The sequence below is a fragment of the Lissotriton vulgaris genome, chromosome 3_1 (assembly GCF_964263255.1).
Source record: "Lissotriton vulgaris chromosome 3_1, aLisVul1.2, whole genome shotgun sequence".
NCBI lineage: Eukaryota > Metazoa > Chordata > Amphibia > Caudata > Salamandridae > Lissotriton > Lissotriton vulgaris.
The window spans coordinates 612,798,489-612,816,975 of NC_141689.1; the positions used below are offsets into that span (position 1 = coordinate 612,798,489).

The window sequence follows — 18,487 nt, forward strand, 5'->3', positions numbered from 1 at the left end:
CATGATCCCCTGTTTAAAAACTGGAAAGACAGTAATCCCCGTCCTCTACGTAAAGTATAATCAGGCTTTAAATGAAGGCCCCAGGAGGAGATGCAAGGGGAGCATCAGTTAGGACAGGCAGACAACTTTAGGCTTATGCAACTCCTAAATTAGGTCGGCTCTAGAAAGGTCAAAGAGAGCGAATTGAGAGAGGACACCTTTAGAAGACATTTGCAAAAACAGGTTGCACTGGAAAGGGATCACTTGGCTGCAAAGGACAATTTCAGACATAGGCACCATGGTCAAACATAATACATGTTCCAATGAGAGAAGTACTTGGGACTTGAGATAGGGGATGAGATCTGGAAAATTATATGGAAGAGGGACACAAAGTCTTCCATGTATAAAACGCATACAAATTACTTACCAATTGGTATTTAGGTCCAACAAGGCTCTACGCAATGTTTGGTGGCGCAGACATATGTTGAAAAAATGTGAGTGAGAGAGGCACATTTCTGCCCTCTTATTTAGACATACTGGAAGGAGATTATTGTCCAAATTGGAGCGATGATGGGGGTGCCACTCACTCTTTGGCCGTTAGTAATATCCCTGAGCATTAGAGGGAAAAACAGCAAATATCTCTTAACCACACCCAGAGCCAAACTAGTCACTCATTTACTGGTAGCAGCCAGATTGGCATTGGCTCAATTTTGGAACCAACTCATCTACCATGCCACGCTAGTATACCGACTGGCGGGCATGGGCGTGTCGGGCGCAGCTCTGGACTGGCTCACCTCCTTTTTGAGTGAGCGCTTTTTCCGGGTCTTTGAGGGTGAGACAGTCTCTCCTAAACATCCTCTCAGGTGTGGGGTCCCTCAGGGCTCCTCCCTGAGCCCGACCCTCTTTAACGCCTACATGGAACCTCTGGACAGGATAGTCCATCCCTTTGGTGTGCGTATAGTCACCTACGCGGATGATACGCAGCTGGTGGTCTCGTTAGACCACGCAGATGGATCCTCCAACACCTTAGGCCCCTGTCTAGAGGCTGTTGCCAGTTGGATGCAAGCTTCCTGTCTCAAGCTTAACGGGGAGAAGACAGACATCATTCTCCTTGGAAATCCCTCCCCGTCTGCTCTTGCACCCGTCTGGCCACCATGTCTTGGCGCTCCTCCTGCGCCCAAGTCCCAGATAAAGAACCTCGGGATCTGGCTTGACACTGCCCTTGATTTCTCTGTCCAGGCTACTAAGACTGCTGCCACCTGCTTCGGACTAATGAGGATGCTCCGGCGGGTGCCCCCTTTGCTCCCTTTCCAGGCGAGGAGGATCATGGTCCAGGCCCTCATTCTCTCTCGCCTGGATTACGGGAACGCTCTCTACCTGGGAGCACCGGCTTCGGTCCTTCAGAGGCTCCAGGTCACACAAAACAGTGCGGCCCGCCTATTGTTCAATCTGTCCCGTCGGCAGTCGGCGAGGAAGGCTCTGAAGGACCTTCATTGGCTCCCAATGGCTGCCAGAGTGCAGTTCAAAGCTCTGTGCCTCATGCACAAATCCTTCCACCGTGTAGGCCCAGCGATTCTGCACCCTCTGGTTATGCCTTATGTTCCAACACGCCCCCTTCGGTCTGGTACCCTGCAGCTGGCCACCTCCTCTAAAATTAACAAAGCCCGTTGGGGTGGCCGCTCTTTTTCTCATTCGGCGACCATACTCTGGAATGCCCTCCCCTTTGCCATCCGGGGTAACAGCAACCTCCTCTCGTTCAGAAAGGCCCTAAAAACGCATTTGTTTGCTAAATCTCTCTGATCTGCCCCGAGCCTGCGCTAAAACCATTTTATCTTCAAGCGCTGCGAGGCCCCAGGGCGGTTATGCGCTATACAAATGCAATTTTTCATTTCATTTCATTTCATTTCCTCCCCCTGCCCCGCTCATGTCTGGTAAGGGAAAACCTGGAACATTTATGCAATGAAAATGAAATGACTGCAGAGGTCCAAGCAAGGACGGACAAATTCAAACTACATGGCTACCCTTCCAGACTTTCATGAAACAAGGAAGGGGGGAAGGGTTCTAACCCTGGTCTGGCTTTAAAACGGGTACGAAAAGCTAGACGTAATGTGATTAACTCTGAATCTGAACATTTGCCCACGACCAGTCATGTAGCGTAATTGTTGAATCACCCAATGTGGGAATTCTTATAATTCAGGTATGCTCAGAGGATTGTTTGTATCTTCTTGAAAATGTGTACTTTGTTGTTAACTATATCTTTGTTCTGAATACTATTGTTTTACAAAAGTTAGCTAAAGTGTCTTAAAAAATAGAACTGCTTTGTGACCTAACCATGTTGTATTTTTAGATGCTAGGGGTACTTCCTCCAAAATTAATAGCCACATTTCTGGCAAGGAGATTCTCGGGATTCTTGTCTATACCGGAAAATATATAAGCATTAAAATTGCCGCAATGCGTATTGTGACTCACATTACATTTCTTCTTTTGCTATAAAGTTTAAACATATCATTGAGATTAAATTCTATTGGCGACAGTATTTTGGTTGGCAAAATTCCACCCTGCTTCTCATATAATTGTATATGCAGTAAAGTAACATAATTTGTGTTTTAGGAAGCTTCAGGAACCTTGGACTTTGAGCCGGGAGAAAGATACAAACACATTGTCATCAACATCACAGACGACTCTGTCCCAGAGCTTGCTAAATCTTTCAGAGTTGAACTTTTCAATACAGAGGGAGGAGGTAAGATTGATCTGCAAAGTGATCTTTCACAAATGCTTTCAGCTCTTCAAGCAACAGGAAGAATATTGAATGGGGTGCTAGGGTTAATACCGCCACTTATAAGTCCCTTGCATTAAATTATTAGTAGTCTTCATTGTCCTGTTGTTGTCACATTTGCATTTTTCTTTGAACATTTTCTCAAAAAGTTACAAATATTGTCCACTGAAGACATACACCAGAAATGGCAGTCCAGGAAAAGAGAATCAAACGGTGGTCAACTTAGTTAAAAAATAGAAATTCTTATCAACTTCCAATATGCAAGAAATTTACATAGTTGACATGTAAACATTTTGTGTATGTCAAGTGTTTGTAAAGCACTACAGACTACCTAGTCTCTGAGCACATAAGATCAGATATCAGTATGGCAAGCAGTTGAACATATATATATTTAAAAATAACCATGCATATGTATACTGATTGCAGTTGGTAAAGTCTTTGAAGGGTTAATAATGACAAAGTATGATGAGGACCTGGGTGGAAAGCAGCAGTTGGTTTTATGTAGGTAAGCAACAGGTAGCTTGAATGTATCAACGCAGAATACAGAATTCGAAAATACGTGTGGTTGTAGGTTTGCTCAGCTATCTGCCTAGAGAGTGGGGTATTAGTGACTTTCTGTAACTGAGAAAATGAGTGCCTAGGCAAAAATGAACTGAAAGGGAGATCCACAGTGATGATCACTATATATGAACAGTTCTTTCTACAAGTTTATTTTTGAATAGCTGCCGAATGGTTATGTTAGTATTATGGTTTGCAGATTTCAAAAATGTCTAGATTGAAAGAAAAGGGAAATAACTTTGCTACATAGATCAGTGATTGGCCACATGAAGCATTATGGACGTTACAAAGAAGGCGAAGATTGTTATTTCCTTTATTGAGAGCTACTGGAGGGAGGGACATGGCTGGATCAGGTCATGGTGGTTGAGGCCAAACAGAAGGCCAACAGCTGGACTTTTTGAAGTTTAGAGATTAAATTATGGGAATGTTCTTTGAGGGGTAAAATAATGACGGAACAGACAAAAGTGATGGAAAGCAGATTTGCAGACAACATTAATTTATGGACTGAAGGTAAGCTTGTTATTTATGCTTTTACCACAAGTTGTGTGATAAGGCCAGGGTCTTCAGACAGTAGTAGGACAGGTATGCTGAATTAGCAATTTCTAGGATCGGGATGTCAATTTTTTCAACACTCAAGGCAGAGCTCTTCTTTTTGCATCTGGTGGTGTACATGCAATAGAAAATCTGATATTTTGTATATGTTGGCAGGGTTGCCTTGAAGCGTAAGACGTATGTGCATATCATTCCCGTATATTATATATTCAGTATCATATCAATGTAAGATCTTGGTGAGATATTTAAGTAACTACACATGTGATTTAGTAAATATAGAGTAAGTTATAGTCAATTTGACCAGGTGTATAGGCTTTTTGATAAGTGGGAAAACCAGGTTACTACTATCTGCTGATGCCTACTGAAAGTTTCAGACTGTCAAGGAATAGTAGGGGATCAATGGTGTTTATGATTAAAAACATGGAAACTGCACAATTTCTTTTCCTGGTCTATCTTCTGCATTTGCATAGTGTAAACTCCACACACAAGCATACATACACACACACACACACAAAGTGGAACCACTTATTCATTAGTTGATACATGTAAGTGTTTGTGTGGATGGGTTAGTGTATGAACGAGAAGTAGAGTTAGTGGATAGATGAATGGATTAGGCAGTACATGGATAAAAGAATGGATGAATTATTGTGTGGATTAATAAATCATTTATATACTTACTTGCCCATTGCCTGTTTATCAAGCAATGCAGCCATCAATCCATGCACTCATATGCACACTCTGGAGTAACATGGTATGATATACAATGTTAAGTGTTTGGCATGATGGTGTGCTGTCTGATGGTGTGTCTGTTTGAGTGTTCCATATGTTGTGGTCTATTGGGTAATGGTGTGTTTTTTACTATGTGTGAAAATGGATGTATATGAAAAAAGTGTGTTCCTGTGTTCGATGATGCGTCATGGTGCATTTGTGGCTTGGTGTAATTCGATGGTTTGCTTGTCTGGTCTAAATTGGCATAGTGGTTCGATGAAGCTTGTATGTGTCTGTATGATGGAGTAATTGTGCGCATAATTTGTTGTGGATGCTTAGGAGAGATTCAGAAATCTTTTTTTCCAGCTGTACATACTGGGAAAACACTCATTATGCAAATTAATCGATTCTCAAATGCCATATAAAGGTGCTGCTACAAACTAAGCATTTTTACGATAGGGCCCTGTATTTAGCTTGCATGTATGTAGACACCTCAAACCTACCCGTAAGGACAGCACAAGCTGTGACCATGGCATATAACCAAATATTTTGCATTAGTTCTGCTTGGAGAAGAGCATACCCATGGGTATGCCCAACACTGAAAAGGGACAGAAATTACTACTTTCACTATTAGTCGTTGTATCCTTTATTGTTGACCAGCACAGAGAACAATGTGGATTCATGCAAATGTCATTTTTGTGCTGATTCCATACGTTTAAGTGGTGGAAGCTAAGGGCACACAGATGTAATTCTGATAGTTTATTTATTTATTTATTTTTTAAAACATCATATTTCCGAGTACAGAATCGGGATCTGAGGGATTTTTTTTACTGAAATTACGCCCACAGGTGTGTTAAATTGACCAGTACGCCATCGTCTCCGCTGTTTTAACAATAGCTCAGGGTGGAAAAGGGGGTGATGGGATATGCCTCTGTATGTTGAAAGAAACCCTCACACAAAGCCATAAGCGTGTAGGTATTTACAAACAACTTGCATGTTGTTTCACCCTCACATATAAGCCTACGTCTGTAAAAGACAAAGGTAAATTCATTTGTAGGCTGGATTAACGGTTTCTCCACAAATGTTTTTGTTGTCCATGAAGAAAATGGAAATGAGAAGATTGCGTGTGCATATACTCGTAAGGAATGTTCTCATGAGTAGATTTGGCATAGAATGAGTTCTAGTGGAAATCTGTGACTGGCGTAGATTTTGCGATTATCTCTGGGATTCTTTCTCAATCCCTCAAAAACTCTGAATCCAAGCCAGTAGTAAGAGTACATCCTCCGGAGGTGAAGGTTGTTATTTTATGCCACAAATATTAAATCACACCCCTAGGTGTTTGTGTTCACAGTAAGCTGGGTCTTTGAGATGAACGTGGTTTCCCATCGTGCCGCAAGGTAGCATGGTATACGATTAGGAAAGGAGGAACAGAGTCCATAGATGCAGCCTAACCCTTAGTTCTTGGAGGCACCTGCGTCCCGCCTAGCTTGTCCTCATCCACCCTCCTTTCATATTCCTCTCTGTCTTTTGCCTTCATGGTTTTAAACCTCCTTTGCAAATTTCGTCTGCCTCTCATGCTGGGATGTGGCCCCACTTGTCCCGTTCCTGTACAATTCAATTTGGCAGGAGAAAGGCAAGGCGTGCTACTTTTTGGACTTTGCTTTGGAAAACATTAGAAACGTAAACATTAGTTGATAGTATGAGTATTGTCTGTTTCCCTTCCAATAGTCCTTCTTGATTTACCGACTGCTCCCCTTGGTGATGTCAATTATGTTCACAAACATTGCCTTTGAAAGCCACCCCTATATACCTCTGGACTGGTCCTGTATTCACAGCCCTCATTTCCTTAACATGTCCAGTTCCATCAATCCTTCTGAGTCTTTGCTTCCCATCTCCTCTGCATGATCCCACTCATGCCATTGATGACTGTTTCTAGTTCTAGCAGGTCTGGGCAGTGAGAGTCACACTGAGAACAATAATATTAATTCAAACAGTGACAATGAAGGGCCGCTGCTCCTGCGCGTGCTATCCTTATGAACACACCTCTCCTTCTTCTAGTGATAACCGAGCACTGCAGGCCCGATTCAGAAAGCTATTCTAGGAGTACTTGTGTCTTGCACCTCTTTGAGTTTTAAATTACCCCGAATACCTTGCAAAATGCCTGTGAATTTCCAAGAGTAAGACAAGCACACTCCCAGAAGATGCTTTATGACTCGAGCCTTGATATTCAAGAATAGTTTACACTTTAGACAGTCATAAAAAATGACTATCATACTGATACAGATTTGGAAATAGTCCAAAAAAAGGCTTCGTCAGGAGATCAGGCATTTCATAGTTTGAAACGCATGCTATGTATAACGGAGTAGTGCAATTGTCAAATGTGTGTGTGAGTTCTATCTTGAATTTCGTTATTCTTACCTGTCCCTAATTTTGTCAGGTTGTTCAAAACCAGTCGCCTACCTTTGATGAATGTCCTTCCTCACTTTCTTTTGACTGGTGTCCTCTTGTGATTTCAACTCTCTGTGTCTGCTTTCCTTTTTATGTATGTGTATATGTTTCCCTGTGCGTCTCACTATCAAGTTGCTGAACTTTTAAGGGATGAAGGCAGCGCTAGTGGTGATGGGGACATGCAGTTCTTCCTTCCAGCTGTCCATAAGCGGGGTAAGCACCATTGACTACCATGTACTCCTAATATTTACTAACACGTCTTCTGAAATTGCATCAAGAACAGCGGGTCTGTATGAGTTCAAAAAAGGTTGTGTGTACCATATATAAAAAATGCCAAAAATTAAAAAGCAAGGGTGAATATCCATATAAGCCATCAACATTGCAGGTATGATTTCTGTACTTTGTCAGAAGCGCTTTGAGACCTGTCGGTGAGTTGGCGCGATACAAAACTCAGTTACAAATTACAAATTACAAATTTCTATTCTCCGAAAGGAAAACAATGTGTTCCCTACACATTATTGGAGAAGACCAATGTGAAGGAAACAGTAACACCTTCAGTTTGTTTCACTCTCGGTGATGCTGAATTTAGCCCTCATAATGTTCATTTCTGTGGGCTGAATACAAGACCACTGGCAGTGTCTATTTGAAATGTGTACACCTAAGTTAATAAAATCACGAAATGAATTCAGCATATATTTATGTGCTGTTCAATGGTTTGTAGGGCATAATATACCTATTTGTAATTATTCGGTTATTAGCATGCATTAGTTAATGATCGCACAAATTGTGGAAGAAAACTGGTTTCTGTCCGTTCACCTTTTTTGAAAGCATGATATAAAAATATGGTACTAACAACATCCTGGGATTTTGTGTTATTGCATGAGTTAGGTCATTCAGCTGTAGGTAATGAAACTCTTTCCTTGCCTAGCCAAACACAATGGTATGAATTTAACAACACTAACATCCTCATTATTGCAGAATTAATCAGAATGTATAGTACTTCTTACCAGAATTGAGGCATGCCCATTGTTCATTGCCTACCACAAATCACAAAGGAAGGCCTCGCTCACTCAAGTGATCTGGACATGATGCTGGCTGTGGGCGTGGCTATGTATATCACCATACGTTGAATGATGACAAAGACCTGGGGATGCGAGCATCCAATGCACTATATGTTAACAGGTACCAGACGTCCTTGGGTGGACAGCATTCCTTCAAGAACCCTTGAAACACGGAGGGCTGGGCGGCAGCTCTTTTTCTTTGAGTAGTTTGGTCTCACTCATGCCTTGGCTGTCGGCTACACCTGAACGCCCGGAAGCATTTCAGTAGTTGCCAGTAGCAAGATTGGTTTCAGTAAAGAAATTGTGAGTAAGCAAGTGTCACTTCTGGAAATGCCAGAGGAAGGGTGAAGTATGACAGGCCTTCTCACAGAAAATCCTTTGCAAATCAGACCTAAACATTCAGGTGTAACTGACACCTCAGCTTGGAGTAAGACACGTCTACTCATAGAAAGAACGTGGTAAACTGGGCTTAGAGCATCCAGCACAAGATGCCGGGTTTTAGAGCCTCCAGCATTGGGTGTAGGGCCTGCAAAGTCCCAGTGTTTTTCTTATGAACTTAGGAGGTTTTCATAAGATATCTAATTGACTGTCTGGACACTGATGTAGAATCATTCTATTGCAATAAACAGCTAGAATTAATAAAGCAGCTTAAAGGATATGAGGACCTCTTGATTTCATTAAATCATTCATCACCTTGCTGTAGAACATAGTTACGTGGCATTGGTCTGACATGCGTTTCAATCGCATGTTAAACACGGATGAGGTGCAGGACTACACAAAAGATGAAGTGAATGGATAGGACACCAAGATTGACCAAAGTCTGAATCAGGGATTTGCACCACTTTTGCTGGCCTCAGAAAACAAAATAGTCTAAGAAGTGAGAATGCTATCAACGTGCAGGACCATTAATATCATGGTCTCAGTTGAATCCCCAATGGGAAGTCTACAAAGGAAGTAAACAAGACATCTATGTATTAAGATAGCTAGGTGAGGTTATTGTAAAGTACTAACTTGCACCCCCCCAAAAAGTGGGCAGAGACCTGTAATACATGTATGCCGAGAAAACATGGTTGCTGTTGGACTTGGCCCTTATGGCAGGTTCACCCCTAGACTTTTTGCTTGTAATGGTGACCTGGTGATGGTGATTTTTGGGTTCTGCGCACTTTCACTGTGTCCCAGTGGAAAGTGCGTGCGCACTCTGAGTGCATGTGATGAGATAGGCCTGCCCTCCCATAGGAATGCATGGGGAATGTATGTGTCCCTGGTAGTTCCTGATGCGTGGGGTGTACAGGTTCGAATCGGATATGTGCAAACTCGTGAGAGTGAATGCTTCGCAATGGTGTGTGTTGCATGAGTGTGTCATATGTAGAAGTGCCACTTCTAGGACTTGGCATATTAATGTAAAATATGCCTGGGGTGTGATTGGCTGGAGCTGGCTGGTGAGCCTGGCTCCAGGAAGGCTGGGTAGGTCTGCCCGGTGGTGAGTGTGAGATTAGCATGAGTGATGTGTGGGAGGAGTGTACCTGTGTCCTGGATGGGCTGGATTTTCCCCACACAATGCTGGCTCCGCCCCCCTGTGGTGTGACTGATGACCCTAGCCCTGCCAGTGAAAGAAAGGGGTGGTTGGGCCATCAAGGGTACTCAAGGACCAGCTGCGACTGGGTCTGCCCCCACCCTGTGCCAGAACAAAGGATTTGGTGTATAAAAATGGGGCTGTGTCCCCACTGAAACTGTTCTCTTCCAGGATCCTGAGGGGGCTGCTGCTGCTGTCGCTGGGCCAGAGGACCGCCACTTGGAGTGTCTCCCTGCCTGGAGACCCAGTGTGCTGGCTCTGGGCCCAGCCCTGCCCCCCTGCCTGCCTAGGAGGACTTTTGCTGGGCTTGTTGGCCCCTAGCGCCTGGGAGCGCTGTGTTTGGGCCTCTAGCGCTTGAGAGCGTGTTATTTTCGTCCTAGCGCTAGGAGCGCTTTATTGGTGAGAGCCGGTGACCACCCGGCATTTGCCCCGTTCTTTGCTGATCTGGAAGCCCCCTGGCAGGTGCCCCACCCTGCCAGGGACATTGCCGCCCAAGCGAGTCCCACCTCGCTTTTATTTGTAAATTCCCGGGAGGCTACCCCGGATTGCGGCGAGAAGAAGTTCCTGCCTGCCTCAGCAGCGCGACCCGGAGCCCGGGGGCTCGTCTGCAGGGCCGCGCTGCCATTGGCTGTCCCGCTAGCCTATCGGGAGTCAGCCTGGCCAGAGGGTTGCCCGGCAACGGAAGGAGCGTCCTCGAGGACGTCGGGGAAATGGCGGCCTAATTGCAGCTGGGGTGCCGGCCGCACGTACTGCCCAGGAGGAAGAGGGACAACAGGATGACCCGGAAGTGCTTTTGGGTCCCGCGGGGTTCCTGTGCCCTGGGAGAGCCCCGCCGACGGCCGAGGGTGCGTCGCCATCAAGGAGGAGGACGAGAGCCCACCACGCCTCCTCCGGACCCAGTGCGTAGCCGGCTCCGCACCGGAGCAACAGAGGAAGTCTGCAGCATCTGCCAGAAGGAGCCCCCGCCTGCAGAAGTGCCGGTAAGTGAAGCCGGCTGGGCGGGAGCTCCAAGTTAAGGGCAGTTGGGAGAGAGGGGGGACGTCGGGGCACATTGCCGGTGCCCGCCCCCCCAGTGTGCAGAGCCCCGGGGTCCAATGACCGGGGCATCTTTGTTGTTAGAGCCTGCGAGGCTCAGGGCTATTTGTTTTCATAGCCTAAGAGACGCTCCAGCAACGGGAGCATTGGTCATTAGGAGGCCCAGCAGGCATTTCGTATTTCGAGCCTGAGAAGGGCTCCAGGGGCATTCTTATTTTCTAGAGTCCCGGAGGGACTCCCACGGGCCCCACAGTGATCTGAGAGCCTGCGAGGCTCTTGGCAGCCAGTACTGATTTAAAGCCCACCAGGGCAAAGGGGGCATTCCTTTGTGCATTTTCGAGTCCCCAGGAGGGGGACTCCAACACGAGCCTCATCTGTGAATTGCTAATTCAGAGCCCAGAGAAGCTCCTTGCCCCCATTGCTGTGTTAGAACCCCTGAGGGGCTCAGGGGGCAATTTGTGTGCTTGAGCCCAGCGAGGCTCCCACGTTGGCCACAGTATTGTCTGCACAGCTGCCCAGCACTTTGTGGGCAGCTGCCACGTTTAGGCCCCTGACATTTGGACACAGGGACTGCCACAGGTGGTGGCGAATGTGGATTTTGTGCTATTGTGTTTCTTTCCCTTACACCTCTGAATGAATGTTATGCATTGCATCATGTGTTATGTTCTTACACCCCTACAGGTATTGTGATACTTAGGTGGTTGTTTTCTCCCTAGTACAGGTGGTGCTAGTGAGGTCCTGGTTACCAGTGATTGTGTGCTATTTTGTGCTAATGTAATTTTACATTGTAAGTGCTATTTCTGAAAGTGTTACTTCTGATTCCTGACAGTGGTCCAGGTGGCCCTGTCTTGTAAATATCCCCTGTAAATTCTGCCCGTGCCCCTGGCACATTGTAAAGTGTGTGTTTTTATCTAATGTGTTTTGGTGTAATACAAAGGCTATTTTTATATATAACCTTGTGTGGAGTTTCCTTTGTGGTGGGCCTTGGGTGTTGTTGCTGGGGTGCGTGCGCAAATACTTAACTCACATTCCGCCAAGTTTATCCTTGCTGCTCGCGCCACGTTACCTAGAGGGTGAGTAGGGGTTATCTTGGCGTGTAACTCCTTTGCCCTGACTTAGGAGTGGTGGTCTCTGACTGACTTTGGCGAAAGCCCTGGCCAGCCGGGGATCCCATTTCTAACAGTTGCAATATGAAGGGAAACCTGGTTAACTAAGCATAGACAGCAAGTAAAATAAGTCCCCAATATTGAAGAGAGTCATTATACATCAACCTAAGTTATCTGAATTGTCAGTGGAAGGTAGTGGCTCCCTGAGCAGATACTGCTACATACATTGCAAATGAGATCATGCAGTCTGGGACATTTTATAAGTGACTTTGGGAAAAGTAACAACCTGTACGAACATTTACCACAGCCTAACATTTTCATGTAAAACACAACTTGGCAAATGTAGGGTATTGGATTTCAAAACCGCAGAACAAAGGGTAACAATTTAGAGACATTGTCTTTTGGTTGTGCGCCCTGGAGGGAACCGATGCTAGTTAACAATAAAGATGTGCTGGAGTTTGTAGACGCGTTAGAGACAGCAATAGCACCTCAGTGACTCCTAGCGATGCTCCAATCGTTCAAAGTATAGACCCCAGTATTAAGTCACTCATTGGGATCAGTCCTCCTGCGGTGCAAATCACTTGCAGGATTATGAAGGTGGGCGCTTAAAGTGTGGCCTGCTTTCAGTCAATATGTGAAGCATAGCAAGATGCTGTATAGACACATATCCTCTTTCAACACATTTCATAGACTTTACCCCAGAATGGTAGCCCAAATGTTTGAGTACACAGGAGTCTCGGTAAGAACGTTAAAAAAATGCAAAACCTGATATAAGGGACACGATGAATTGCAGAAAGGTCAAAAAATTCAAACAATTCTAGTATGAAAAAAAAGTCAAGCAAATGCATCCATTTTCTGAATTGGATTTTGGTGCTGCATGAAGACTTGCATTTATCCTAATGCAATAGCATTATTACCATTTATGCAGCACAAGGATAAACTGTGCAACTACTTTTTGCCTAAAGAATATACATTGATTGATTTACAGGTGTTCCCACAAGTTCCCACGATCTCATGCAATAATCCTTTTTCCTTTAGAGTTTGCGACTCAAACATGCAAATGTATAGTTTCCCAATGTGTTTCAAACACAAATATTGTGTTACAAATTAACATTTCCTAATACGGATTTTCTTTTGCTGAAACATTGGTGCATGTTAGTGTGTTTAGAGGTAATGATAGTTGTGGAAGCAAGTTTTCCTCTCATTACCACATTAATTTATGTTTTCTTTGGTCTCTTGGAAATGACACTCACAGCCAGCCTGGGAACTGCGTCTCAAATAAATGTGACTATTGAGGCCTCTGACGATGCACATGGTGTGTTTGGGTTCAGTGTTGAATCGCTTTTCGTGAATGCAACAGAACCTGAAGGCGGATACAGTACTGTTACTCTCCAGGCCAGTATATATTTTATTTTCCTTAGCTGCCTATGGTTTCCATGCATTTTTTCTGAAATCTCTTTATTCCTTCTTTTTGTCCTATTTGTGTTTGATTAGAGACATTATAACTCATATTAAGGGATGAACACTTACAAAGGCTATAAATGATAAATTATTACACAATAATTCATTTATAAATCTATTCGAGATAAAGCAAAGTAATAAATTAAGCGTATACCATGAAACAGACACCTCCATTATGAAGGATAGATTACCCATACAAGTATAGGAACCTATGACAATTACCATCCTACATTTGCTGTACACACACGCTTTTGGTTGGACATCCACCTCCTATAAGTATGGCACTTAATGAAGTATTCTTTGGAGACAAGTGAAAGATTGTGAGTGGGACACTAACCTAAATGTTGTCACAAACATCAAATTGATTCTTTCTGTAGATTATGTACATCCTATACAGGGCCTCCTACAACAGGCTAGTAATATGTTGAACATGTAATGTATTTTCATGGGGTACGAATACCCATATCTCTTGTTGGGAAATCTTACCATGTCAATGTCGCGTGTGTGTGTGTTTATATATATATATATATATATTTTTCATAGTTTCCAAACAACATACACACACGCATATATATATTGTTGTTCGCAAACTATGAAAATAAAAATGTTAATGAAACAGCTTTAAAAAGGTTTGCAATAGGATAGGAAATTAGGTTTTGCAGTTATTGATAATGAGCCAAAGATGATCTTGTTTGATATCTATCTATCTATCTATCTATCTATCTATCTATCTATCTATCTATCTATCTATCTATCTATCTATCTATCTATCTATCTATCTATATATCTATATATGGATAGATAGATAAATATATCAAACAAGCACACCTTTGACTTATTATCTATAACTGCAAAGCCTAATTTCCTATTGCAATCCTTTCTGAATATGATTCCTTTTATTTTTTTTAATTATTTTCACAGGTTCCGAACAACACATTAATGAATTTCTTTTCCAAATATAGAGCTTAATTAATTGTTATGAAAAATTATCAATAGCTCTCTTCAACAAGGATCCATCCCTAACGCCCTCAAAGTCGGGCAAGTCACACCGCTACTAAAAAAAACAACAGCAGACCCGACTGATCTGAACAATTTCCGCCCTGTTACAAATATTCCCACCCTCGCTAAACTGTTGGAAAAATGCGTACAGCTACAACTGACTAAACACATTGATAAGTTTGATCTCCTCAATGCGCATCAATCAGGCTTCCGAGCAGGGCACAGTACTGAAACTGCCATGACACACATAGTGGACGACGCCCTCCAAATCCTAGACCAAAACGATACCTGCCTCCTCATCCTTCTGGATCTCTCCTCAGCATTCGATACAGTTAAACATGAGAACTTACTCGATCTGTTAAACACAAGAATGGGCATATCTGGGACTGTTCTCAAGTGGTGCACCTCCTTTCTACACAACCGATCACAAAGATTCAAAAGTAACAACCTGATGTCCTCTCCGGTACCTGTTTCACTAGGCGTCCCTCAAGGATCCTCCCTCTCTCCAACACTGTTCAACCTAGTTATGGAACCTCTCACTACCTTGCTACAGACATCCAATGTTCACTTTCACATGTATGCCGACGACACCCAACTTTATCTCAAAATACAATCTCCCAAGGACATCATGCTTCTGAACACCACGATCAGAAACACCCAATCCTGGCTTGCCGAGAATCACCTCAAACTCAATGCCCTGAAGACTGAATTCCTCCTGATCTCACCTCCTGCAAAAATCTCTACGGCCCAAACATGGCTTAAGCACCTAACGGCTCTAAATGTACAACCTACCGTCGTAGACTCGGCAAAATCTTTAGGCATAACACTTGACGCCAATCTCAACATGCAGCAGCACATCAGCAAGGCAACCAAAGGAGCGAACTTCCAAATCAATACCTTGAGAAAACTTAAACCCTTCCTTCCCGCCAAAGACTTCCAAACTGCAGTACAATCTATAGTCATCCCGCACATAGAATACGGTAGCACCGCCCTCTGCGGGCTCCCCCTAACTACAACGGCACCCCTAAGAGCGTCCCTTAACGCTGCAGCGAGACTCATCACTGGTTCAAAGAAACACTCGCATATTTCCCCTGACTTTAAATCCCTGAACTGGCTACCTTTTGAAGATAGAATACATCTGAAAATCGCCTGCATGACACACAAGGCTGTACACATGAACTCACCCGCCTACCTCACTCAAAAGCTGACAATCTCGGGTGGCTCTAGAACTACTAGAAGCACAAACAATCTTCTGCTGAAGCCTCGAAGATTTCGGAAGGAAAAAACCTATAAACGCTCCTTTTCAGGAATGGCACCCATGATTTGGAACTCACTCCCACCTGAAACCAGGCTCATCTCCTCCAACAAACTTTTTAAGAAAGAAGTTAAAGCGATACTCATGGCTAAATACACATGATCTATTACTCTGTATCTCTCATGAATCTGCTCTGTAAGACCTGCCTGACCCCTTGGTCTATCTGCATTACTTGTATTATCGACTTACTTGATTGTATGCGTTCCCTCGTTGTATATTGTTTGTATACGCTCCCTCTTTGTATATTGTTTATATTGTTGACGCACCTTTCTGACTTTGCACACTCTATATTATCGGCGCAACTGCTTGAATATGCACCTTGTATCAACACTACCTCACCTATGATCTACCTCATGTTTTTTATCTACCTATGTATCTACGCACCTTGTACCTAACTACCTCAACTATTACATTGTATTACCCTATCACCCCTGTGTCCTGTAAAGCGCTCTGATATCTGCAAAGATCTTGTTCGCACTATATAAAACTTTCAAAATAAAATAACTAAATAAATAAAATCCAGACAATCCTGCCAAAAAAAACACCGAATTTCCTAACTGAAAATCCACAATACATTATAATGAAAGTGCATTCATCATTACTTTGTAAAGAACTAGAAAAATGTGTATTTATCTTAACGTCACCTTTCTAAAATACATTTCATATATTTTCCAAGCAAATTTCAGTTTCAGCATGCTAATCGGGTCACCGTAAGTAGACCCCCACTACCTTTCCTTTATAGTGGGGCAAAATGGATACTCAACCCCAATCCGAATAGAGAAACCACAGTTTTTACTGCCAGATAAGAAAATGGAAAAATGCTACAATACCATGCTCTCAGTTCTTCCTCCTTAAGGTGCTTTCTGTATGATGAGTAAAACATTGCCACACTTTAAAAAACTTCTTACCCCTCTACACCCTCCTGGCATATAAATATTCTTTATTATAAATAATGAACAGCTTAACCATATGTAAAATTCTGGTGGATCCCTTGATTTCCAATAATGGGTTATCACTGATCGCAGTAATAAAATTGATATGTATCACCAATCTTGCGTGTTCCTAGTCTTTAAACCCAGGTGGCTAGAGCTTACTAAAAGTATAACCTTAGCATGCAGTAGTGACGAAGCTCCTAGAACTTTCTGAATATATGTTAAAAGGTTTTTCCCCAAATCCAGTTAGTTTCCTACAGCTCTAAATCATATGTTCCCACATGCCCATTAGGTTGCATCTAGGGCAGCAGTTTGGAATAGTTACGGTCCACTCATGTAATTGTTTGTCATATAATGTACCAACCACAATGAGTACATCTGCATCAATCTAAAATTAGCTCCACTCAGCATTTGGGTGTTGAAAACTGATATTTCTGACCAGTCCACCTAAACCACATTCACTCCAACATCCTTCCTCCACTTTTTTTGAGCAACGCGTAACATCATGCAACCTGTTTGTAAAAATATAAAACCATTTTACCTATTGCCAAGGCATTTAAAAAAATATTTTTTATGATCACCATTTTCCTTGATGTCTCTATCAAAACCCGGCGAAATTGCTTGAGTATGCGCCTCGGCTGAAGGAGATCTTGCCCAGCTTCCTTCTAAGGTTAATATTCCATTATTGGTAAATCAATCCCCTACTCTCCCCAGATTATCTCATTCCCAACACCTTGCTGTTTGCTATAACTCCGTGGGTCATAAAAATTGGAAAGGGAGTACTGCATGAATCTCTGGAATGTCAGTATATTTCCATAGCTGTTTTTGTTTCAGCTTAAATAATAAGACTGCCTTATCTCTAACCAGCTTAGGGGTTCTCTCATAGGATTTACATTGTTTTGGATATGGTTGAACCTCTTTCAATGTCTTTTTCATATAAACCTTATCTACCGCTGACGCTTTAGATATATTATGGTTCCTAGTATGCATACCAAAAAAAGCTGCCAAATAATACGCTTTCCAATCTGGAAGTGCCATTCGTCCCTCTTCTCAGTGGAGATTTACCTTTGGTAGACTTTTACACTGATTTACCTTGTTCCATATAAACTCAGAAATCCTCTCATTAAGTTTTGGGAAAATGCAATATTTTGTTAATATGTGTCTCCTGTTAATATGCAAATGGTAGTTTCTGTTTTTCAAGCCAATTAAGAATGGCCTTTAGTTTCCTCCCATTATTGAGCCATTTCACATTCATAAACAAAATACTAAACGTATACCCATCCATAGAAAGCAGCTATTAGACATGTATTAACATATTGCAAAGATGATCCCCATCTCCGAAATTCTATTTCTTCTCACTGCCCACCCTCTATTTCTGAAGAAAAGAATTGAATTCCGAGAACTTTCTTTTTTAATCCAGGCAGCAGCCCCACTAGCAAGCTGATGCCTCTGCCCCTCTTCCTACCCTCCCGCCCCCTTTCCTGTACTTCCTACCCAAGCAATCCTTCCTCTGTCCCCCATTTAAGCACTAATGCAACTTTTTCATCTTAAGTTTGGATGTCATACCCACACTTCATCTTACAAGTGCGATGATTGCACTCAGTGCCCGAGTTCTAGCTTTGCCACTCTCCACACCCACAACCAACATACTAAAGAAAGAACAACACTTCTTACATCATATAGACCAGAAAAAAAGCCTAGAAATACCATAAACTTTATTACAGTAACCTATTTTCTTTGAGATTATTGAAGATATTTTTTAGCTGCCTCTGCCACCTAAAAAATCTTGAACATTCCATTCACCATCAAATCAAGCCTTGCTGGCTGCATTAGTATAGGTTGAGCCCCACTCTGCTTTAAGCAGGGGAATCAGAAATCTTAATTCCTTCTGATGCTTTGATGTCTCAAAAATCATACCTGGAAAGACCTGGAAACTAATGGCCTCTGATGACTTGAAACTCTGTTGTTCTGTCGCTTGCGAGAG

At 42.9% G+C, this 18,487-nt stretch overlaps 1 protein-coding gene across 1 annotated transcript in view; it reads left to right on the top strand.

Moving 5' to 3' along the window:
- ADGRV1 (adhesion G protein-coupled receptor V1) overlaps positions 1–18,487 on the top strand; it is a 1,865,288-nt gene that overhangs the window by 427,188 nt on the left and 1,419,613 nt on the right. The window contains exons 25-27 of the mRNA XM_086963519.1: positions 2,590–2,719; positions 7,154–7,234; positions 13,052–13,191. Coding sequence (XP_086819645.1) covers positions 2,590–2,719; positions 7,154–7,234; positions 13,052–13,191 — 351 coding nt within the window. The remainder of the gene's footprint in view (positions 1–2,589; positions 2,720–7,153; positions 7,235–13,051; positions 13,192–18,487) is intronic.